This window comes from Prionailurus bengalensis, chromosome B2 (genome assembly GCF_016509475.1).
Source record: "Prionailurus bengalensis isolate Pbe53 chromosome B2, Fcat_Pben_1.1_paternal_pri, whole genome shotgun sequence".
Classification (NCBI taxonomy): domain Eukaryota; kingdom Metazoa; phylum Chordata; class Mammalia; order Carnivora; family Felidae; genus Prionailurus; species Prionailurus bengalensis.
In genome coordinates this window covers 18,011,255-18,034,201 of record NC_057349.1, presented here as the reverse complement: position 1 = coordinate 18,034,201, position 22,947 = coordinate 18,011,255, and the positions used below count along the sequence as shown (strand labels likewise).

Here is a 22,947-nt window from a genome sequence, read left to right as displayed (position 1 = left end):
AAAAAATGAAATTGTGGTTAATTAGCTAACCTATAAATGTGAAACGAAAAGACCTGTGGGAAACTTGAGTTATCCAATTTGGTCTCTACACACATTAACTGGGTACTGACACATTTTCACTTCACTTTCCTTTTTTCAGCATTAGAATTAACTCCATCTGGTCCTTCTTACTTTAGCTTCCCCCTCTTTCTAAAGAAAAGGGATATTTGCGGCTTCCCTCCTCCCTAACTGCTGTTGGTTGTATTTATAGTGTAATTCAGGCACTTACTGATCAGTATCATGTGTCTCCTTAAACTCTTTGAAAGGAGTCCTGGTTTTCTCATTCTCGTTTTATGTGACATGGTTTTGACATTTCTGCTTGGGCCTGCTCTTCAGTCGTAATGCCTGGAGCTCTGCACAAGTTGGGTGTGACCAAGGTACCGTGTCTGAGACTCTGCATTTCTGTTAGTGCAGCTGGGATCAAAATAAGATTTTTGGACTGCCCCCCATCACAGCAGTGACTCATTACGCTTTTGGTCTACTGAGACTTCAGGTCCTTTTCTTGAAGGCTGCTATTAATAACTACTCATAGATCGGAAGGGGTTGTTGCTTGATGTCACATACTTGCAAATACATTGATGAAATTACAATGCCCCATTAATTCCTGGCATAGTCAGTAATTGCCTTTTATCCTGTAGTGCTACCAAATTCATGCTTTAAATTATAAAGACAAATCCATTTACAAATAGTTCATTGGTGTGTGATAGGATTTCATGCCCTGGTGGATCGGATTATTATGAACTGTTCCCAAACATTAGTCTTTTATGGCCTAAAAGGAAAACAGATAAAATCAGGTAGGTAGAACATTGCATTTATGTTTTTGATATTTTAAGAATGGATTTTTATGGAAATGTGTTGGGGAGAAAAGAAACAACTGTTTGTAGTTAGTGTTACAAAGGTCAGACCTGGGTGTTCTCTTGAGCAGCAAAGAGTGGTGTGCGTATTGTATATGTTCAGAGAGCTAACCTTCATCTTCAGTGCTTTTTCCCCCAAAACCCTGCTATGTGAGGGCCAGGTGGACTTGTTCCCCAGGTGTTTGAATCCTATGAAGTATAAGAGCAGAAGCACAGAAAAAAGATTATTCTAAAAACAAACAAACAAACAAACAAAAAACCCCCTCAATACTCATTCTGTATTTATTCATCAGACATATTTTGGGTTCCAAGCTAGCCTTTCTATGATCATTTTGATAAATAGCTTCTTGAAATATGGTTAGATTCATTTAGTAATCCTCATCTATATTTTCTGTCTTCTCCATCTGAGCCCAGCCACATAGGCATGTATGCCAGTGACATGTGCATGGGGCCACCCAAAGCTGCCATCCGTCCAGGCTTTCGTAGGTAGGATTTTGAATCACCGTGTTGGCCTCAGTTGTTCATCTGTTGTGGAGTGTTTCCAAAGGCACCGATTTTGGTCACCTTCAGTTCTAGCATCAAACTCTGAAAACGGGGGTCCCTGGAGGTGGGAATTTATTTAGGTCCACAGCAGATCCCCGTGTAACTGTTTGATCCCAGTGGTCAGCTCCGAAAGGTTTAAGGCTGTCCACAGACTGGGGTTAGAGGGTGGGTGGGATGGTCTTCAGTGCCTAGCCGCCCAGGTAGTGCCCTTGCCAAGTTTCTGTTGCCCCTTCCTTGCAGAGTTTCCCCAGTACTTCCTGTCCTAAGATTGTGCTGGGTCCTAGAAGGAAAAGAACAAGCGATGACTTGCCTTCTTGGAATCTAGTGGAGAAGACTGAAATCTAACCACCAGAGGCAGTAATAGGAATAAATGCTTAATAGAGGTAGATGGATACTGCAGCCAGAGCACAAAAAAAGGGAATGGTCAGTTCTGTAGAAGGACTCTAGAAGAGATGATGGTTGAGCCACGCCTTGAAAAATGAGGAATTCATAAACAAGGACTGACAAATGTTGCAGGAAGGGAAAATATGCACAGTGCCTCAGAGGCATGACGCTATCTGGCACAGTTGGGCAACAACAAGTCGTGTGGTTATGACCAGGACAGCAGGACATGAGACTGAAAGGCAGAGGTCATATCTAGATGACCTTGGTATCCTAGGCCAAATAATTTGGACTGAAACCATTTTTGTCTTCATTTTTTTTTTTTTTTAGTTTTGCTTCTTATTTGTGGAAGTTCTCTATTTTTGATGGGTACTAATCCTTTGTTGTGTATTGTGTTTTCCCCCCAGCCTATTGCTTATTGTTTAGCTTTGTTTATAGTGTCTGTACATTTTTGCATATTCAGATCTGTTACTTTGCTTTATAAAGCCCTTTCTCCAAAATTATAAAAATTAGGTATTAGGTAGTTAACAAAGTTATTTAAAATTGAAGCAAAATATGCTTGTGATAAAAAATGGATGTAGGGCACCTGGGTGGCTCCGTGGGTTAAGTGGCTGACTTCGGCTCAGGTCATGATTTTGCAGTTCGTGAGTTCGAGCCCAGCTCAGAGCCTGGAGCCTGCTTTGGATTCTGTGTGTGCCTCTCTCTCTGGCCCTCCCCAGCTCGCACTCTGTCTCTGTCTTCTCTCAAAAATAAACAAACATTGAAAAAAATGCATTCAAGACAGAAAGGTAAACTGTAAAATTGTCTTTTTCTCATCTCAGACCCTTAATCTCTCAGTGTAAGGGGTAACCATTGTTATGCCTTATTTATTGGCCCAGGAATTCCCTGGATAGATTATTATTTCCTGTGTTATGTTATCATATAAACGTATCCTTTTTTGCTTATGGTTGACGTAAATCAGCGCACAGCAGAAATACTACACTCTTTGCTGCACTGGACTATGTTTAACAAAGCTTTTCCTATCTGGACATAGAGACCTACCTAGTTCACCTTTCCCCTACTGATAGAAAAGTACTTTGTTTAAAAAAGTCTTTTGCTGTTCATGCTGAGCCAAGGTACATTACCATCTAAATCACAGTGCACCATGCAAATGAATGTATATAGGTGACATCTCTAAAAGCTGAGTCCAAGCAGATGAGCATTTAAAGTTTTAATTGTCCTCAGAAGAGTTGGAACAACAATGGTTGTAAGATTTTGTTTCCCCATATTTGCTAATGTCATGTCTTGTGAGAATTTTAAGCTTTGGCAAGTTAAATTAGGAATCTGCAAATGGCCAGATAGTAAATATTTTAGGCTTTATGGGCCATACTGTCTCTGCCCTAGCTACCCAGTTCTGCCATTGTAGAGTAAGACCCGCCAGAAACCATATGTAAACGAACATGGCTGTTTATAGACCCTGAAATTTGGATTTCATATGATTTTCATATATCATGAAATAGTAATCTTATTTTTTTCAGCCATGCTATTTTGATTGAAAACAAAAATATTGTTAGCATGCTGGCTGCATAAAAACGGGCACAACAGACCAAATTTGACTCACTAGCCATAGTTTGCCAATCCCTTGATCCAAGCCAAAAATATCTAATTGTTTAAATTATTAATAAGTTATTAAACATTTTTTCATGTTTATTGACCAGTGATAATGTATTTTTTCTGTGAGCTGCTCTTTCTGTTTTTTGTTCCTGTTTTTGTTTCTTTTTCTCTTGGTGTGTGACTCTATATATAAAAAAGCTTGTTCTTGTTTTGGGAGCACCCGGGTGGCTCAGTCGGTTAAGCGTCCGACTTTGGCTCAGGTCATGATCTCATGGTTCGTTGATTCAAGCCCCGCATCAGGCTCTGTGTTGACAGCTTAGAGCCAGGAGTCTGCTTCAGATTCTGTCTCTCTCTCTCTCTCTCTCTCTCTCTCTCTCTCTCTCTCTGCCCCTCCCCTGCTGAAGCTCTCTTTCTCTCAAAAATGAATAAATGGTTAAAAATTTTTGAAAAAAAAGCTTGTTCTTATTTTCATTTGTTACTTTCATAGTTTTATTTCTTAGGTTTCTATTTTTGTTGCCCTTAGAATTTACTTTTTTGTGATGTTTCAAATTAGGGATCTTTCTGAATTCTGTTCTCCAAAAAAACACATTACCCTCAATATTGTTTATTCAGGTGATATATCCTTCTCTCGTTGCTTTGAAATGCCACCTTTACCTTGTACTGAATTTCCATATTTGAGACTGATTCTGTTTCTAGTATCTTTCATAGATTTACTTATCTCTGTCTCAGTGCCAAATTATATTCATCACTATAGATTTACATATATTTTGATACTTGGTAGTGCACGTCTGTCTTTGTTCTTCAGATTTTCTTTGACATATTAATATATAATTTTTCCAGATAAATCTGGAATTAGCTTTTTTTAAAAAAGATTTTAGTTTTGAGTAATCTCTACACCCAACATGGGGTTCGAGCTCATGACCTCATAATCAAGAGTCACATGCTCTTCTGACTGAGCCAGCCAGGTGCCCCTAGAATTACCTCTTTATTTTTAAAATTTACTTGGGATTTTTGGTATGATTGTACTAAATTATTGGTAAATTTTGGAGGAATTGAAAACTTTAAAATATTTATTCTTCAACCCAAGAACATTGCTTGTCCATTTAATTTTTTCCTTGAAGTTTAATTAGTATATAATATTCTATTAATTTCAGGTGTATATCATAGTGATGTGATATTTTTATACATTATGAAATGATCCTTGTAAGTAGTTATCATCTATCACCATACAAAGTTATTACAGTATTATTGACTATATTCCCTAGCTGTACATTACATCCCATGGCTTATTTTGTAATTGGAAGTTTGTACCACTGAATCTCCTTCACTTCACCTCCCCCCCCCACCCCCCCCCACCAGGACCCCCCCCCCTTCAGTAACTTCCAGTTTGTTTCCTGTATCTCAGTCTGTTTTTATTTATTTTTTTAAGATTTTTTTTTTTTTTAAGTTTTTTATTTTGAGAAAGAGAGAATGAGTGGGAGGAGGGGCAGAGAGAGCAGGACAGAGGATTTGAAGTGGGCTCTGTACTGACAGCAAAGAGCCTGTTGGGGGGCTCAAACTCATGGACCATGAGATCATGACCTGAACTGAAGTTGGATGCTTAACTGACTGAGCCACTCAGGTGCCCCAGTCTGGTTTGTTTGTTTGTTTTCCGATTAATTAATGTTTTTGAGAGAGAGTGCATGTGAGTGGGGAAGGGCAGAGGGAGAGTCAGAGAATCCCAAGCAGGCTACACACCCAGTGCAGAGCCCAAAGTGGGGCTCCATCTCACAAACTGTGAGATGATGACCTGAGCTGAAATCAAGAGTCGGGCGCTTAACCAACTGAGCCACGCAGGTGTCCCTGGTCTGTCTGTGTTTTGTTCTTTGTGGTTTTTAGGTTTCGCATACAAGTGAAATAGTGTGGTATTTGTCCTTCTCTGACTTCTTTTACTTAGCATAATATTCTCGTGGTCCATCCATGTTGCCACAAATGTCAAGTATCTCGTTTTTTATGGCTTAGTCTATTGTGTATATACACACACATACACACACACACACACACATACACACATCCCACATCTTCTTTATTAATTTCTCAATAGACACTTAAGTTGCTCCCATTAGCTATTGTAAATAATGCTGCCATGAAAATATGGGTGCATGTATCTCTTTAGATTGGTGTTTTTGTGTCAGTGCCCAGAAGTAGAATTGCAGGATCGTATTGTAGTTCTATTTTTAATGTTTTGAGGAACCTCTGTATTCTTTTTCACAGCGGCTGCAACCAATTTACATTCCCACCAGCAGTGCTCAAGAGTTTCCTTTTTCCCACGTCTTTGCCAACACTTGTTATTTTTTTGTTTTTGATACTAGCCATGTGTGTGTGAGATGGTGTGGGATATTTCATTGTGATTTTGATTTGCATTTCCTTGATGATTATTGATGTGGAGCATCTTTTCATGTGTCTGGCAGACATGTATGTATAACTTTGGAAAAATCTCAATGCAAGTTATGCTCTTTTTTAATAGGGTTATTTGTTGTTTTGATATTAAGCTATATAAGTTTTTTATATACTTTAGATATTAACACCTTAATCAGATACATGATTTTCAGATATCTTCCATCGTTAGGTTGCCATTTCATTTTGTTGGTTTCCTTCACTGTGCAAAAGCTTTTAAGTTTGATGTAATCCCATTTATTTGTTAGCTTTTGTTGCCCTTGCATAGGAAACTGGTCCAAAAAATATTGCTAACACTGATGTCAAAGAGCTTACTGCCTAGGTTTTCTTCTAGGAGTTATGTGGTTTCAAGTATTGTGTTTGTCTTTAATCTATCTTGAATTTATTTTTGTATATGGTACAAGATAGTAGTCTAGCTTTATCTTTTGCATGTGGCCGTCCAGTTTCCCCAGCACAGTTTTTTGAAGAATATGTCCTTTACTCATTGCTTGTTCTTGCCTCCTTTGTCATAGATTGACCATATATGTGTGGGCTTATTTCTGGCTTTCTGTTCCGTTCCATTGATTTATGTGTTTGTTTTGTGCCAGTACCATACTGTTTAGTTTACTATAGCTTTGTAGAATAGTTTGAAATCAGGGAACATGATGCCTTCAGATTTGTTCTTCTCTCTCAAGATTGCTTTAGCTGTTGAGGGTCTTTTGTCGTTTCATATAAATATTAGGATTCTTTGTTCTAGTTCTGTGAAAATGCATTTAACATTTTGATGGGGATTGCACTGAATCTGTAAGATTGCTTTGGGTAGTAAGGACATTTTAACAATGTAATTCTTCCAACCCATGAGCCCAGTATATTTTTTCATTTATATGTGTCATTTTCAGTTTCTTTCATCAATATCATACAGTTTTCAGAGTACAGGTCTTTCATCTCTTGGGTTTTATTCCTAGGTGCTTTGTTCTTTTTGATGCAGTGGTAAAGAGGGTTGTGTTTTGTTGTTGTTTTTAAATTTTTTTTAACATTTATTTTGAGAGAGAGAGAAAGCACAAGTAGGGAAGGGCAGAGAGAGAGCAAGACACAGAATCTGAAGCAGGCTCCAGGCTCTGAGCTGTCAGCACAGACCCTGATGCGGGGCTCGAGCCCACGAACCATGAGAGCATGACCTGAGCCAAAGTTGGACACTTAACCACAGGTGCCCCAGGGGTGTTGTTTTTTAAAGCTTCTTTCTGATAACTCATTATTAGCATATAAAAGTACAGTTGATTTTTGTGTGTTAATTTTGGATTCTGCAACTTTACTGAATTCATTTATTTGAATAGTTTTTTCGTGGAGTCTTTAGGGTTTTCTATATATGTTGTCATGTCATCTGCAAATAGTGATAATTTTGCTTCTATTTTTCCAACTTGGATCCCTGTATTTCTTTTTCTTATCTAATGGCTGTGACTAGTACTTCAGTACTATGTTGAATAAAAGTGGCAAGAGTGGGCATTCTTGTCTTGTTCCTTATCTTAGAGGAAGCTTTCAGCTTTTTGCCGTTGAACATGGTGTTAGCTGTGGGTTGTCATATATGGACCTTATATGTTGAGATACATTCCTTTTGTACACTTTATTGAGAATTTTTATCATGAATGGATGTTGAATTTTGTCACATGGTTTTTCTGATACCTATTGAGATGATCATATGATTTTTATCCTTTGTTTTATTAATGTGGTGTATCATGTTGATTGATTTGAAGATGTTGAACCATCCTTGCATTCCTGGCAAAACTCCCACTTGATCATGATGTGTGATCCTTTGTATTACTGAATTTGGTTTGCTGATATATTTTTTTTTTAATTTTTTTTTCCAACGTTTATTTATTTTTGGGACAGAGAGAGACAGAGCATGAACGGGGGAGGGGCAGAGAGAGAGGGAGGCACAGAATCGGAAACAGGCTCCAGGCTCTGAGCCATCAGCCCAGAGCCTGACGCGGGGCTCGAACTCACGGACCGCGAGATCGTGACCTGGCCGAAGTCGGACGCTTAACCGACTGTGCCACCCAGGCGCCCTGGTTTGCTGATATTTTTTGAGGACTTATTTATCTTTGTTCATATGGGCTATTAGCCTACAAATTTCTTTTTTTGTAATGTTTTTGTCTCATTTAGGTAGTAAGTAATGCTAGCTTCATAAAATGAGTTTGGAAGTGTTCCTTCCTCTTTAGTGTTTTGGGATAATTTGATAAGGATAGTTACTAACCCCTCTTTAAATGTTTGGCAGGATTCATCTGTGAAGCCGTCTGGTCCTGGATTTTTGTTTTGGGTGGCTTTTTTTAATTGTTTTGATTTCATTATTTGTAATTGATCTATTCATATTTTCTCTTTATTCATTATCAGTCTTGGAAGGTTATGTGTTTCTGGTAATTCATTTTTTTCTAGGCTTTCCAGTGTGTTGGTGTATAATTGTAGCAGTCTTTTATCTTCTTTTGTATTTCTTTAGTGTCAGTTGTAATTTCTCTTCCATTTCTGATTTTATTTAGTTGGTTCCTCTCTCATATTTTCTTGATGAATCTGGCTACAGGTTTATCGATTTTATCTTTTCAGAGAACCAGCTTTTGGTTTCATTGAGCCTTTTTTTTTGTCTCTATTTCATTTATTTCCATTCTGATCTTTATCATTTCCCTCCTTTTACTAACTCTGGGCTTTATTATTGCTGATTTTGTTGTTCTTTCTCTAGTTCCTTTAGATGTAAAGTTAGTTATTTGAAATGTTTATTGCTCATTGCTATAAACTTTTCTTCTAGAACTGCTTTTACTGTGTCCCATAGATTTTGGAAAGTCTTGTTTCTATTTTCATTTGTCTCAAGATATTTTTTGATTTTCTCTTCGAGTTTTTTGTTGATCTATTGGTTGTTTAGTAGCATATTATTTAGTCTCCATGTGTTGTGAGGGTTTTTTTTTTTTTTTTCAGTTTTACTTTCGTAATTGATTTCTAGTTTCATACTGTTGTACTTGGAAAAAATGCTTGATATGATTTCAGTCTTCTTAAATTTATTGAGACTTATTTTCTGGCCTAATGTGATCCTGGAGAATGTTCACTGTGCACTTGAAAAGGTGTATTCTGCATTTTGGGGATGAAATGCTCTGTATGTATCTAACAAGTCTATCTGGTTTGCTGTGTTGTTTAAGGCCAGTGTTTCCTTACTGATATTTTTGTCTCAATAATTTGTCCATTAAGGTAAGTGGGGTATGAAAGTTTCCTGTTATTACTGTATTATTGTCAGTTTTCTTCTTTATGTCTGTTAATATTTGTTTTATAAATTTAGGTACTCCTGTGTTGGGTATGCAAATATTTGCAAGTGTTTTATCTTCTTCTTGGATTGACCCTTTTATCATTTTGTAATTTCTTTCTTTGTCTTTTGTTTCAGTATTTCTTTTAGAAGTCAGGGTTTTTTTTTTGTTGTTTTTTTTTAATGCTTATTTATTTTGAGAGAGAGAGTGCACATGCACACACAAGCAAGGAAGGGGCAGAGAGAGAGAGGGAGAGAGAGAATCCCAACCAGGCTCCAAGCCATGAGTGCAGAGCCCGACACGGGGCTCAATCAATCTCACAAACCATGAGATCATGACCTGAGCTGAAATCAAGAGTTGGACACTTAACCGACTGAGCCACCCAGGCACCCCTAGAAGTCAGTTTTGTCTGATGAATATTGCTACTCTAGCTTTTTGTTTCCATTTGCGTGGAAAATGTTTTCCATCTCTCCACTTTCAGTCTGTGTGTGTCTTTAGATCTGAAATGAGTCTCTCGTAGGCAGCATATAGGTGGGTCTTGTTTTTTATCCATTCAGCCACCCTGTGTCTTTTGATTGCAGCATTTAGGCCATTTAATTTAAATATATTAAAGAAATCATTGATAGATGTGGACTTACTGCCATTTTGTTCATTGTTTTCTGGTTGTTAATTTAGTTTTTTTAATGTCTTCATATATTCCTTTAGTTCCTTGTATTTCTATTAAGATTATTGTTGGATACTGTAGAGTTTTGATGAATGGTAACTTTTTTAAATTAGGTAGCAATCTGAACAAAATGAATTGACACTACTATAAATGCCTCTGCTGATCCACTCAAGCATTACCTGCGTTAGGTTTTATTAGCTACCATTTATCTAGTCCTATGGCTTTATGTTAAAGTTAGAAATACTATGGGACGCCTGGGTGGCTCAGTCGGTTAAGTGTCCCAACTTCGGCTCAGGTCATGATCTCACAGTTTGTGAGTTCGAGCCCCACATCGGGGTCTGTGCTGACAGCTCAGAGCCTGGAGCCTGCTTTGGATTCTGTGTCTCCCTCTGTCTCTCTGCCCCTCCGCTGCTTGTAGTCTCTCTCTCTCTCTCTCTCTCTCTCTCTCTCTCTCTCTCTCTCTCAGAAAAAATAAACATTAAAATTTTTTTTTTTTTTTTAAGTTAGAAATAACATACTTGGAGTTACTGACAAGATCAACATTGTTCTGGAGACGTTAGATAAAGCAGTAAAACTATGAGAAATAAATGAGGTCTAAATTAATAGTGGAAAAAGAAATTAAACATTTTAAATGGTTAATATATGTCTATCTAGAAAATCCAAGAGAAACAATTCAAAACATAATAAATTAATGAGAAAGTTCTATAAAGCAGCAAGAAAGAAGATAAACACTAAAATCCAGCAACTTTCTGTTAACAGTCATACTCTGCTCTCTCCCATACAATTGCTAATACTGAAGTCTAAGCCTCACCATCTTCTAGTAGAACTCTTTGTTTTCATGATTTGGCCCAACGATTCTTTCTCTTCTGCCAGGAGGCAGAAGTATATTTCAAGTATATTTAGATTCCTAGACCTAAAACCATTCGGTTCTCTCTCAACATTTAAATTTCTTTAGTCTCACGAACGTCCTTTTCTTTTTCTTAACACCCATAATAATTTGCCAATATACAGTTTTATGCATGCTTATTTAATGTGATCAGGACAAATGACCCTTTTGTCACCATCGTATATGCTACACTTTAGTACGTAATGGGCACTTAGTAAATGTTTGCTGAAAATATAGACTGATCCAATCTTCTTTTTAAAAATGGACTTGGGGAGCCTGGGTGGCGCAGTCGGTTAAGCGTCCGACTTCAGCCAGGTCACGATCTCGCGGTCCGTGAGTTAGAGCCCCGCGTCAGGCTCTGGGCCGATGGCTCGGAGCCTGGAGCCTGGAGCCTGTTTCCAATTCTGTGTCTCCCTCTCTCTCTGCCCCTCCCCTGTTCATGCTCTGTCTCTCTCTGTCCCAAAAATAAATAAAAACGTTGAAAAAAAAATTAAAAAAAAAAATGGACTTGATTTTTTAGGACCATTTTGAGAAGATAGTACAGAGTTCCCATATACCCCACTCCCCATCCAGTTTTCCTTGTTATGTTAGCATGATACATTTGTTACAACTAATGAGTCAATGTTGGTACATTAATTAAAGTCCATATTTTGTTCAGATTTTCTAAGTTTTTAAACTAATATTGCTTGTCTATTACAGAATCTCACCTAGGACCGCATGCTACATTTAGTTATCATGTCTTCTTATGCTCCTATGGCCTATGATTGTTTCAGATTTGTCTTGTTTTTGATGACTGTGATAGTTTTGATCAAGTGTTTTATAGAATGCTCTTTTGTTAGAATTTGTCTAGTGTCTTCCTTACGGTTAGACTGGAGTTCTAAAATTTTAGGAGGAAGGCCACAGAGGTCAAGTGCCATTTTCATCACATCCTATGAAGGTCACATATATGGATATAGTATCATTGTTGATTTTGACTTTGATCATCTGGCTTGAGGTAGTATTGTCAGGCTTCTCCACTGTGAAGTTACTCCTTTTTTCCCCCTTCCCCTACTGTACTCTTTGAAAGGAAGTCACTATACATACTCTGTACTTAAGGATTGGGAGTTGTACTCTACCTCCTTGAGGGCAGAGTATCTACATAAATGACTTTGAATTCTGCTGTTTGGGAGATTTGTCTCTTCTCCCCTACTTAATTATTCACTTGTTTATATCAGTATGGACTCAGGGATAGGTATTTCCCACTTTGGGTTATAATACAATATTTCTTTATTAATTTTCTTTCTCAAATTGTTGCAGTTTTGGCCGTCGGGAGCTCTTTCATTTGGCTCCTGTGTCCCTTTGACGTAGCCCGTCAACATAGGCTTCTTTTGCTTGCTTGCTTTTGCTTTTGTTTTTTTAGAACTTTGTTCCTTTCTAGCACTGTAAGATCCTCCAGTATCATCTTGTGTATTTCATGCTCAGCACTAGAATCAACCATTTCTCCAGACTGGACAATGGTATCAGAAATCAAGATCTGGAGCTAGATATGCTTGTTGCTACTGGGGTGAAATCTTTTATTTGATTATATCTTTAATCTTTTTAATTTTTCATTTGTTATTTTTTCTAATTTCTTAAGCTAAATGCTCAAATTCAGCATATTTTCCGTGTTCCTAGTTTTGTTTTTTGTTTTTTTTTCATAAATGGATCCATTGTATACTTTTTTTCTCTGAGATCTGTTTTGGCTGAATTTTGCAAGTTTTAGAGGCATGTTGTTCATTTCTAAAGAGTGTTTTTTACTTTTCCTTTTTGAATCATTGTTTAGAACGATATTTTTAATAAGTGGATAAAATTTGGAGACATATACCCTTTTATTATTATAGTCTAGTTTTATTAAAATGTGGGAAAAATGTGGCTTATGTATTTCTTTATTTGGGAGATTGTAATTTTCTTTGTGACCTAATATAAGGTCAACTTTTTGTGAATGCTATATATATTCGAGAAGTGCATGAATTTTTTCCTTATTGGTTGAAGTATCTCTATATGGTATGTATATCAGATAAACTTTGTTTACTGTATTATCCAAATACTTATTTACTTATTTTAGGCTTCTAGATCTGTTGAGAAATAAGCCTCTTACTCTGACTCGGTTGTTTTTGTTTTTGTTTTTGTTTTTGTTTTGAGAGTGCACACCTGCATGTGTGAGTTGGGGAGGGGCAGAGGGAGAGCGAGAGCTAGAAGTTTAAGCAGGCTCCATGCCCAGCACAAGCCCAATGCAGGACTGATCTCACAGTCGTGAGATCATGACCTGAGCTCAAGTCAAGAGTCAGACACTAGACTGACTGAGCCACCCAGGCGTGCTACTCTGATTGTTTTTATATCCGTTTCTTCTTGTATTTATGATAAATCTTGCTTCATATATTTATCTTGTTTTAAGTTTTATTTGGAAAAATTTCAAATCTACAGAAAAGTTTCACTAATATTCATAATTACTCATATAACCTCTACCTAATTTTAATTCACTTGTTAACATTAGGTACATTCTCTCTCACTCTATCTGTATCTATACATGTGCCTATATTTTATATATATAAACCATTCAGTTGTCTCAGCATTGAGTTTCTTTAGTCTCTATAGTGTCCTTTTATATATGTAATGTAAAATATAAGCATAGATACAGTAATCCTCAACCAGATATTAGCAAATTGAATCCAACTGTGTATAAAAGGAATTACATATTATGACCAAGTGGAATTTATTCCAGATATACAGAGCCGATTCAGCATTTGAAAAGCAATTAATGTAATCCATCACATCAACAAGCTACAGAGCAAAAATCATATATATAACCAATGATGATAGCAATAGATGCAGGAAAAGCATTTGACAAAGTCTAAAACTCATTCCTGATAAAACTCAGCAAACTAGGAGTAGAAGACTTCCTCAGTTTGATAAAGAACATCTGTTTGATAAAGTAACATCGTACTTAATGGGAAGAAACTACATGTTTTCCCACTAAGATCAGGAACAAGACAGGGATGTTCACTCTTGCCTCAACTATTCAACATTTTACTGGAAGTCCTTGTAGTACAATAAGACAAGAAAATAAAAGATAAACTGGGAAGAAAGAAAGAAAACTTTGTTTGCAGATGACATGATTGTCTATGTAGAAAATCTCAAAGAATTAACAAAGAAACTCTTGGACTTAATGAATGGTAATAAAAGGTATTAGGTACAAAGTTAATACACAGAGTCATTTGCCTTCTTATATATGAGCAATGAACAATTTAAATTTGAAATTAAAATATAATACCATTTATATTGATGCTAAAGAAGAAATGCTTAGGAATAAATCTAACAAATATTTATAAGATCTATATTAGGAAAACTACAAAACACTGATGAAAGATGTCAAGATGACAATAAATAGAGATGGTCCATGCACTACAAGAAGAGAATATTGTCAAGGTGCCAGTTCTTTCCAACTTGGTCTAGATCCAGTCCAACACAACCAAAATCCCAGTAAATTATTCTATGGGATGTTGGCACCTGACTCTGGTTTATATGGAGAGGTAAGAGACCCAAAGTAGCCAACATAAAATTGAAGGAGAAGAACAAAGTTGGAGGACTGATGTTAACCTGACTTAAAACTTCTGTAAAGCTATAGTAATCAAGACACTGTGGTATAGGTGGAAGAATAGATACAGATCAATCGGACAGAATAGAAAGCCCAGAAATAAAGTCAACTGATCTTTGATGAACTAGCAAAGGCAGTTCAGTGGCGAAAGGATAGTTTCTTCCAAGAAATGGTGCTGGAACAACTGGAGATAAACATGCAAAAAATGGAAAGAAAATTTAGACATAGACCTAACAAACGTGAAATAGGTCACAGATATAAATGTAAAATATAAAACTATAAAACTCCCAAAGCTAACGAGAAAATCATAGGTGACCTAGGGTTTGGTGATGATTTATTACATACATACAACACCAGAATTATAATCCATGAAAGAAAAAAATGACAAGTTGCATTTCATTAAAATTAAAAATTTCTGCAGTACACAAGACACTGTTAAGAGAATGAAAAGATAAGCCAATGACTGGGAGGAAATATTTGCAAAAGACATAATCTGATAAAAGTCTGTTATCCAAAATATACAAAGAACTCTTAAAACTCAACAGTAAGAAGGGGCACCTGTGTGGCTCAGTTGGTTAGGCACCCAGCTCTTGGTTTCAGCTCAGGTCATGATCTCGCGGTTTCGTGAGTTCAAGCCCCACATCAGGCTCTGCTGGCAGTGATGAGCCTGCTTGGGATTCTCTCTCTCCATCTCTCTCTGCCTCTCTCTCTCTCTCTCTCTCTCTCTCTCTCTCTCTCTCTTTCAATAACAAAACAAAGGGGGCGCCTGGGTGGCTCAGTCGGTTGGGCGGCCGACTTCGGCTCAGGTCATGATCTCACGGTCCGTGGGTTCGAGCCCCGCGTCGGGCTCTGTGCTGACAGCTCAGAGCCTGGAGCCTGTTTCAGATTCTGTGTCTTCCTCTCTCTGACCCTCCCCCGTTCATGCTCTGTCTCTCTCTCTGTCTCAAAAATAAATAAATGTTAAAAAAAAAACAACAAAATAAATAATCCAGTGTTTAAATGTGTAGAAGATCTGAATAATACTTCATAAAAGGAGATACACAGCTGGAAAATAAACATATGAAAAGGTAGCCCACATCCTATGTTGTCAGGGAACTGCAAATTAAAATGACATACTGCTGCACACTTATAAGAATGGCCAAAATCTAGAACAGACAACCTGCCAACACCAAGTGGTGGTGAGTATGTGGAGCAGCAGGAACTCTCATTCACTGCTGCTGGGAATGCAAAATGGTGCAGCCACCTTGGAAGTAGCCTGCTGCTTTTTTACAAAACGAAATATATTCCTACCAGGTAATCCAGTAATTATGCCTCTTGAATTTACGCAGATGAGGCGAGAACTGATGCCCACACAAAAGTATGCAATGAATGTTTCTGGCAGCTTTATTTATAATTGCTCATCCTTGAAAACGAGATGATCTTCAGTGGGTGAATGGATAAACTGTGATGCATATATACAATGAAATATTAGCTAGCAGTAAACAGACATGAGATAAGCTAAGAACAGACATGGAGGAAACTTAAATTTTGAAAGAAGGCAGTCGGAAAAGGCCACATACTGTATGATCCCAACTACATGACAATTCTGGAAAAGGAGCACAATGGAGACCATAAAAAGATTTGTGTTTGCCAGAGGTTTGGCGGGGCGAAGGGGCAGTGGAGAAGAATGACTAGGTGGAACATGGGATTTTTTATGGCAGTGAAACTAATCTCTGTGATACTGTCACGGTCGATATATGCCATTATGTATTTTGTCAAAACCCAGAGAATAGACAACACAAAGTGTGAAACCCTAGTATAAACGAAGGACTTAATGTACTCATACTGGCTCATCAGTTACAGCAAATGTCCCCCACTAATGCAAAGTGTTAATAGGGAAAATTGGGGAGGGGCCCTTAAGGAGAGGTATATGGAAACTCTGTACTACCCAGTGAATTTTTCCATAAATCTAAAACTGCTAGAAAAACAAAAGTCTATAATTAAAAGAACAAATAGGCCTCAGAGTAGAAGTATAAAGTTTAAAAGTGTAAAGAAAACACACCAGTTAACTATATTAATTTTAATATCTATCAAGTGTAAAATCTTCCAGCAACACAAAATAATTTTTTAGCTTTGAGACACTAATTAAAACTGTACAAATAGATATAGCCATTACCATCATCATAAATTACTCTTCAGATTTTAACAGTTTTCAACAAGGTGAGCTGAATCTTCTATACAAAAATACCGTATTACTATTATTTATGATGTCTTTGGATAATGTCCACAAGATGATGCCAATTACATTAGCATTTGTTACAAAGTCAAAAAACATAAAAATTACAGTTGATAACAGCATTATTCTTTAAAAAGAATATACAGTATTAATGTTCAGTCCATAAAATGGCAAATTTAAATATAGTCCCAAGTTCAAGATGTCTCTTTTAAGTACCAGTTTAGAAACAGAACTAAGAAAAAAAAAATTGTACTAAGTGAATCACTGCTATAGCAACTGAACTGCATTTGCTCTTGAGAGTAAATATCAAGGTCGGAGCCAGGTCAGCGACCTGCAGTGCAGCAAGAGTTTGCTTTGGGCGAAAGCTGGCGCACCTCATCTTTGTGTCTGGTAGGAACATGGAAACAAGGTATTTTGAAAGTGTGATGAGCAAACATCACAGTTTCAAGAACTCTCTTAATGATGTAAAGATGAGAACCTTGGTTGATCTGGGAGTCATTAAGCCATTGAGGTTGATAGTCACCACGAATTCACAGGAGTTGTGTTGGTCAAAGTCAAACAATAGACTCTTTCTCCACTAACATCGGGTGTCATAATTTTGAAATCTTTATGTTAAAGATAAATTTATTCCGAAGAAAGATGCTCCGCTCAAGAATTACCACTGCTTCCATAATTTCAGAGTAGAAAACCAGATGATAAATCAGCATGCTCTGCCATTGCCAAACTGGTAAGATAGAGCCTTAGCCAAATACGAGCTCTGATTGACAGACCACTGAGGTTGCCATTAAAAAAAAAAACAACAACAACCCAAAACCAAGCAAAACAAAAACACCTCTGAGGCCAATCAAAATATTAATTAATTTAGGCAAATAACAGATGAAAACGAAAACATTCTAAACACTTTCTGGAGGTCTTTTTAGAAAAGTGTCTTATACTTAGTAACTATTAATTGGTAGATCAAACACTTGATACTTTGGCAAATAGTTTATTCAATACTTTGTAAAGTCCTACCCGTACGCGTGTCAGCGCTGTGGGCAATTGATGCTAAGAAATTGGATTTCATTTGTAGGAAAGAAAGAAAATAGTAGAAGATGATTTTTGCTCTGCAGAGTACCCACTACTTCATATTGCTTCCAGAACTCAGTAGAAATAGACATCTGTACACATTTCCCAGGGTCTGGGACTTGCATGGACTCTATGGAGAATGCTGTGGGGCTTTGCACCAGACTCCTACCGGTGGCCGCCATATTTGGCCACCCAGTCTGTCCTTCCGTGCACTGAGGGAACCGGCTGCACACGGTTCACAATGTTAAGATTCTTGGCCGTAGGATTGTAAGTAGGTCCTGAAAACTGCCCTCGACCAGGTTTTGTGTTCCAGGTGTATTCTGGAAGAAATCAGAATTGGAAGTTAGAACTTTATTCATTGGATTGTCAAATTGAAACTAAGGCAGTTTAAATCTTTTCATTTCATGGGGGAATTTTGAATTTATCTTTAAAAGATTAGTTCAGTGGTCTCTAAGGGTTTTTTTTTTTTTTTTAATAGTAAAATGAAAAACTCTAGTGTGGTGTGATGTTGATACAGAATTCTCAGTAGCTCACTGGTTTACAGTTCTGACTACTGCTGCTGCTTTTGTGGGTTCACTCAAATGCCTGTCACACTTAGGTTGGCACCATGAATTAGGATGACCAAGAAAATTCTTGGTTCAGGTTGAACAGGCAATAACCCACAGTGTTATTAGTGACTTTGTAAAATCACACAGTGGTTACATCTGAATAATACTGGAGTGTAATACCCACTATGGAAACTTTATTTGTAATTGTGAATCCTATAAAGCTTGGGCTTCATGGAGCTCCACAGATGGGATCCCATAGTAGATTTCTTTTAACCATGAAAATGTGGTTTTTAGAAGCAAGAGACTTCCTTTTTTTAATTGGGAAAATGAAGGGCGATAACAGAATTCCTTTAAAAGGTGAGCCAGTCCTAAGATCCCAAACCGTTCATCGTAGGGTCTGCTTTATTCATAAATTTGGCTGATTAAATATTTGTGAAATTTTGATTTGTTAAATATTTGTTATCTGAACAGCTTACAAGCTAGAATTGCTTAAACATCTCAAATGACAGAGCAGTAAATCATTTTGCAGAGAACTTTAATGACTGGACTCTTCTCCAGTCCTTCCTTCGCCTGCCCTCACTTCATATTTACGGCTGAGTACCATAGATGTTCTATCTGAAGAGGGATGTTTGATCCTTCAATTTGGGATTTAAGTATCGTTTCACACTCTATGGTGGCTGACACTCTTGGATTAAACTAAATGTCAATTTTGAGACGAGTCTGACCATTTTGCACACTGAACACTACCCATACTGTATTCACTTGCATGGTTTCCCTGTTTTGTTTTGTTTTTCTTAAACTTTCTCTGTAAAACTGGCAGTGGAGGGGAAATTATGGGAGCACGTGGGTCTGCTGCTGACCTCAGCTTAATGGGAATAAAGCATTAAGTGAGGAACTGCCCTGGGGATAATCACCTGGTCGGTCCTATCATCCTGCCCTGACCAGGTTTAAAATTCTCCAGGTTCAAGCCGATAGAAAGCCACCTGACAAGGTGGGTTAATAGCCAATTAACCCTGAACTGTGAAGGAAGAACTGGTTAAACAGTTAACCAGGTTTTCCAGGAACAGCCCTTTTGTTCTATCCCACGGGAGTGTGGACACACACCAGTCTGTTGAATTTGTGAAGGCTGCAGACCTAATGGGCCTGTGGGTGGAGGAGAGAGCAGGTGAGAGGGAGGGAGTGGAGCAAGGAGGAGAGAGAGGCAGAGAGTCCCCTGGTGAGTGATTTCAGAGATGGGAGAGGGGACAGGAGAGGGGACGTAGTCTTCAGCTAACAGTTGGGCGAGCCTCTGGTGTTGCAACATGAGGGATTTGGGGAGTAACAGAACTTTTTTCCCAGCTCATGACCTAGCTAGGTCAGGTCCTGAATGCATTTGAGGGAAACCATGTCCAGGAAAACGTTTTTAAAACTGCTGAAGAGGCAATCATTTTGCCAAGATTTCCTTTCTGAGAAATAATAATTTCAGGACTCAAGCACCCTTGGTGAAGAACTCAGCAGCTGAGGAGCTGAGATCCGGGGGGCAAGGCAAGAAACACTTTTGTGTCAGCTGGACCTTGCCCCGCGCCTCCTTAGAGTGGGGCAGGCAGCCCTCTCACGCTTGCTGTGCCCTCTTTTTAAAAACAGCACGTGTCCTATCAAGGGCATTTAACTTCCTGCAGAAAATGTTTGCCAAAGGAAAGATGTTTGCCTGTGATCCGTGCCCTGATTATGTAACCTTTAGCAAGAAGTAAAATCCGTGTAAAATGAAGACCGTAATAATAGTACCTTCTGGAGTAGAGCTAATGAACATAGCTCACTTAGAACAGGGCCCTCCCTGCCCTTGCAAAGGGTGGCCGGCCGTGGAGGGAAGAAGTCACTCCTCATAGTCCTTGTTACCACAAGGCAGGGAGTCGGGGAGGAGGTGTTGAGAAGTTTGGGGTGAGAGATTACATGGGGAAGCTGGAAGAAATTAATTCGATTTTTCTTCTCATTTAATCCTGGGGGCGAGGCTGGGGAAGAGCAGAGAGGAAGGCTATGAGAGAAGGGGAAATAGTCGAGGAAATACGGTAATGACCTGGTTTTATTCTTTTGTGGGAAACTCTCACACCAGCGGGAGTACTGAAAGACAAATCTCTTACAGAACAGTGTTTTCCTAAGGATTGGCATTGACCACTTGAGGACGATTAATATTTACTTCTTTTTTTTACCTTTCCTCCTATCACCATCTGTAGGAACATCTGATGAGCAGAGGAAATGAAGAGATGAAAAGTTATGAGAAAGCATTTACTTAAAAAAAAAAGAAAACAGGAACATGCATGCTAATCTGACAGAATGCTTAATATACAAAGGCCTTCAATATCTTGCAAAAATCGTTTTTTAGAACGCCCACTTTCACTTTCTAAGAGCAGACACTTAGGTAACAAACCAGTTTGAAACATTCTGATTTTCTCCTCTTCTTCTAAAAATTGCTACTAAGCCATGGCTGCTGACTCATTGTCAGGCTGGCTTAAAATACCTGAGGCTTCAAAAAAAAAAAAAAAATCTATCACTTGCTGTGTATAATGTGTTTACTTACATATTTTGTTTCAGCAGAAAGATAAGCGATGCTTTTCCCAGATAAGGTAACTAAGTACTGTTTGAGCAGTGCTACTGTGGTACGAAATCATAAATGACAGAAGTCCCGTGCTTCTCACAGTTTTAGCTCCAACAGTGTGAACTTTAGAGGTTGGACTTCAGAGAACTTTAGGGTGTGAACTCTAACCAGGAGTTTGAAGCTGGGAGGGAATTTATACAACTCCCTATCTTCCCAAACTTCTGACTGTCTGCCTTAATGTTTAAGTGCCTTCCTGAGGACTTCTATTTTAGAGTCGTTTTGAGAGCCTTCATAGTCAGACCTGGTCAAGCTCAAGTACAGAATCACCACCACGCCACCGCAGGGCACACAGCCTACTTGGTGATAACCGGAGGGCGGGAGAATAAGCCAAGCCTCCACCATCTACTACCGGTGCAAAGCCAGAGCCAGGGTGGGAAAGTTCTGCCACGGCTCCCTTCACTCTGCACAGGAACTGCCTGTGGAGTGATACACGAACAGCATCTCCGTGTTTATGAAGCCCCCACCCTGTGCCAGGTACCGACCAGGCGGGCAGCTCTGAAAAATGCACCTTCTTTACATCCCGTTGGGTCACACAGCATGTTCTCGAATTTCACAAACCGGCTCCTCTCCCAGCTCCACCACTTAGGAGCTGGGTGACCCTCGGTCCGTTACTTGATGTCACTTTCCTCCTCTGTAAAAGGTCTACCTCATCCAGTCTTGTGCAGGTTCAATGGCATAATCCGTATGCCTTGCCAGTCACCACTTTGTTAAAGGCAGCTCTTACAAGAGACTCGCAGACCGCACCTTCAGAAGAAGGGGCATTTTGCCAAAAATCATTAGAACTGTGTTAACAAGGTGAGTGAGACTAATTTAAAAGTCTCCGCTTGGGCAAAGTGTATAAACTCAGAAAAAGCTCCTTTCTGGTCAGAAATCTTAAAAACTCTAAAGTTCTTACCTGTAGTTGTTGCACCGAGAGGTGCTAAGTGTATCCTCTGGCCAGCTGACCCCACTTCTTTTTTGAGAAAGGAAGGAATGTATCCTGACTGATTGTAAGTAGCATAACTTCCAAGACTTCCTAGTGATGTATCACAAAGTTTCATAGTCAGAAGGTGAAAATTTTACAGCACCCGAGAGTAACTTGAATACTACACGCCTACTAATTCTAGATTCTATTTTTTGAGGACTGACTCTATTCCAAGCACTGTACTATGGCTTTAGAGACCATCCTATTCAGTCCGTATAACAACCCTTTGGGATGTATATTTTACCCACACCTTGTGGCTCTCAGAACTTGCTTAAGTTATCACGGTAAGTGACCAGGTCAGAATGAGAACCCAAGGCTGTTTGCCCTGAACACACCAGGTTTTTTTTTTATTTTTATGACTCCACTCTTACCCTGAGAGTATGTCTCCTGCCAGGAAGCCCCCATCCCTGCTCTGTGCTTTGTCTTCGTTCTGTAAAATCACTATCATGACCGCACCTACTCTCATAGGGTTGTTGTAGGGATTGAATGAGATGTAGGCAAAGCACTTAGCATAGAATCCGGTGTTCAGTAAACGTCAGCTGTCGTCATCGTCATCCTCATCGCTATTAGTGAATGATCAACCTGGGGGCAGTAGAGTGAGGGGCTGAAGGAGGGAAATGTAGAGGCAGGAGACAGGAGGTCATTGCTATAGCTGAAATGAGTAAGTATGAGGACCTGAATTCAGGGAGTCACAGAGGCAATGGAGAAGAGAACGGAGTGGGTATATGGGGTAGGAGGGGGAGGGAAAGAGGAATATAAACCCCTAAGTTTGTATCTTAGGTGACTAACAACAGCAGTACAGGAGAATCAGGTTTGTTGGAAAGACATGATGGCCATGGGATATTTGAGTTGTAGTGTTGAGCAGGCCTGGAGATTTGGAATGATCAAGCTATGGCAATTATGGGCTATGGGCTTGGAGGAGCCAGCTCAGAGGGACTGTGGATGTGCAAAGATCCAGAATGGAACCCCAGGGAGCTCCAGCATTGAGGGAAAGGACAGAAAAGGACCCCGTGGAGAAGAGGGAGTAGGGAGGGTAGGTGATGGGAGGAGCAGGGTCTGAATAGCCAAGAGGATACAGTGTGCAGAGAGAGGAGGGAGGCCAGAGAGGCAGAGGTCTGATGGGATTTGCACCACCCTTGGGATCTGGCCACTAGGATAATGTCAGGACCTGGCAGGAGCTGTTTCAGTGGGCTGAAGCCATCTGAGGACAAAGGACAGTGAGCTGAAGGGCAAACTGGAAATGAGGGAAGAAAT

At 38.8% G+C, this 22,947-nt stretch overlaps 1 protein-coding gene across 6 annotated transcripts in view; it reads right to left on the bottom strand.

Moving 5' to 3' along the window:
- Positions 1-16,313: 16,313 nt before the first annotated feature.
- MAK (male germ cell associated kinase) overlaps positions 16,314-22,947 on the bottom strand; it is a 55,505-nt gene continuing 48,871 nt past the window's right edge. For 3 of the 6 annotated variants that reach the window (XM_043590830.1, XM_043590829.1, XM_043590832.1), the window contains 3 exons: positions 21,625-21,744; positions 20,284-20,313; positions 16,314-17,869 (listed from right to left, as the gene is read on the bottom strand). In XM_043590830.1, coding sequence (XP_043446765.1) covers positions 17,715-17,869; positions 20,284-20,313; positions 21,625-21,744 — 305 coding nt within the window. In that variant the 3' untranslated portion in view covers positions 16,314-17,714. The remainder of the gene's footprint in view (positions 17,870-20,283; positions 20,314-21,624; positions 21,745-22,947) is intronic. The other 3 variants (XM_043590831.1, XM_043590833.1, XM_043590834.1) reach the window with 2 other exon arrangements.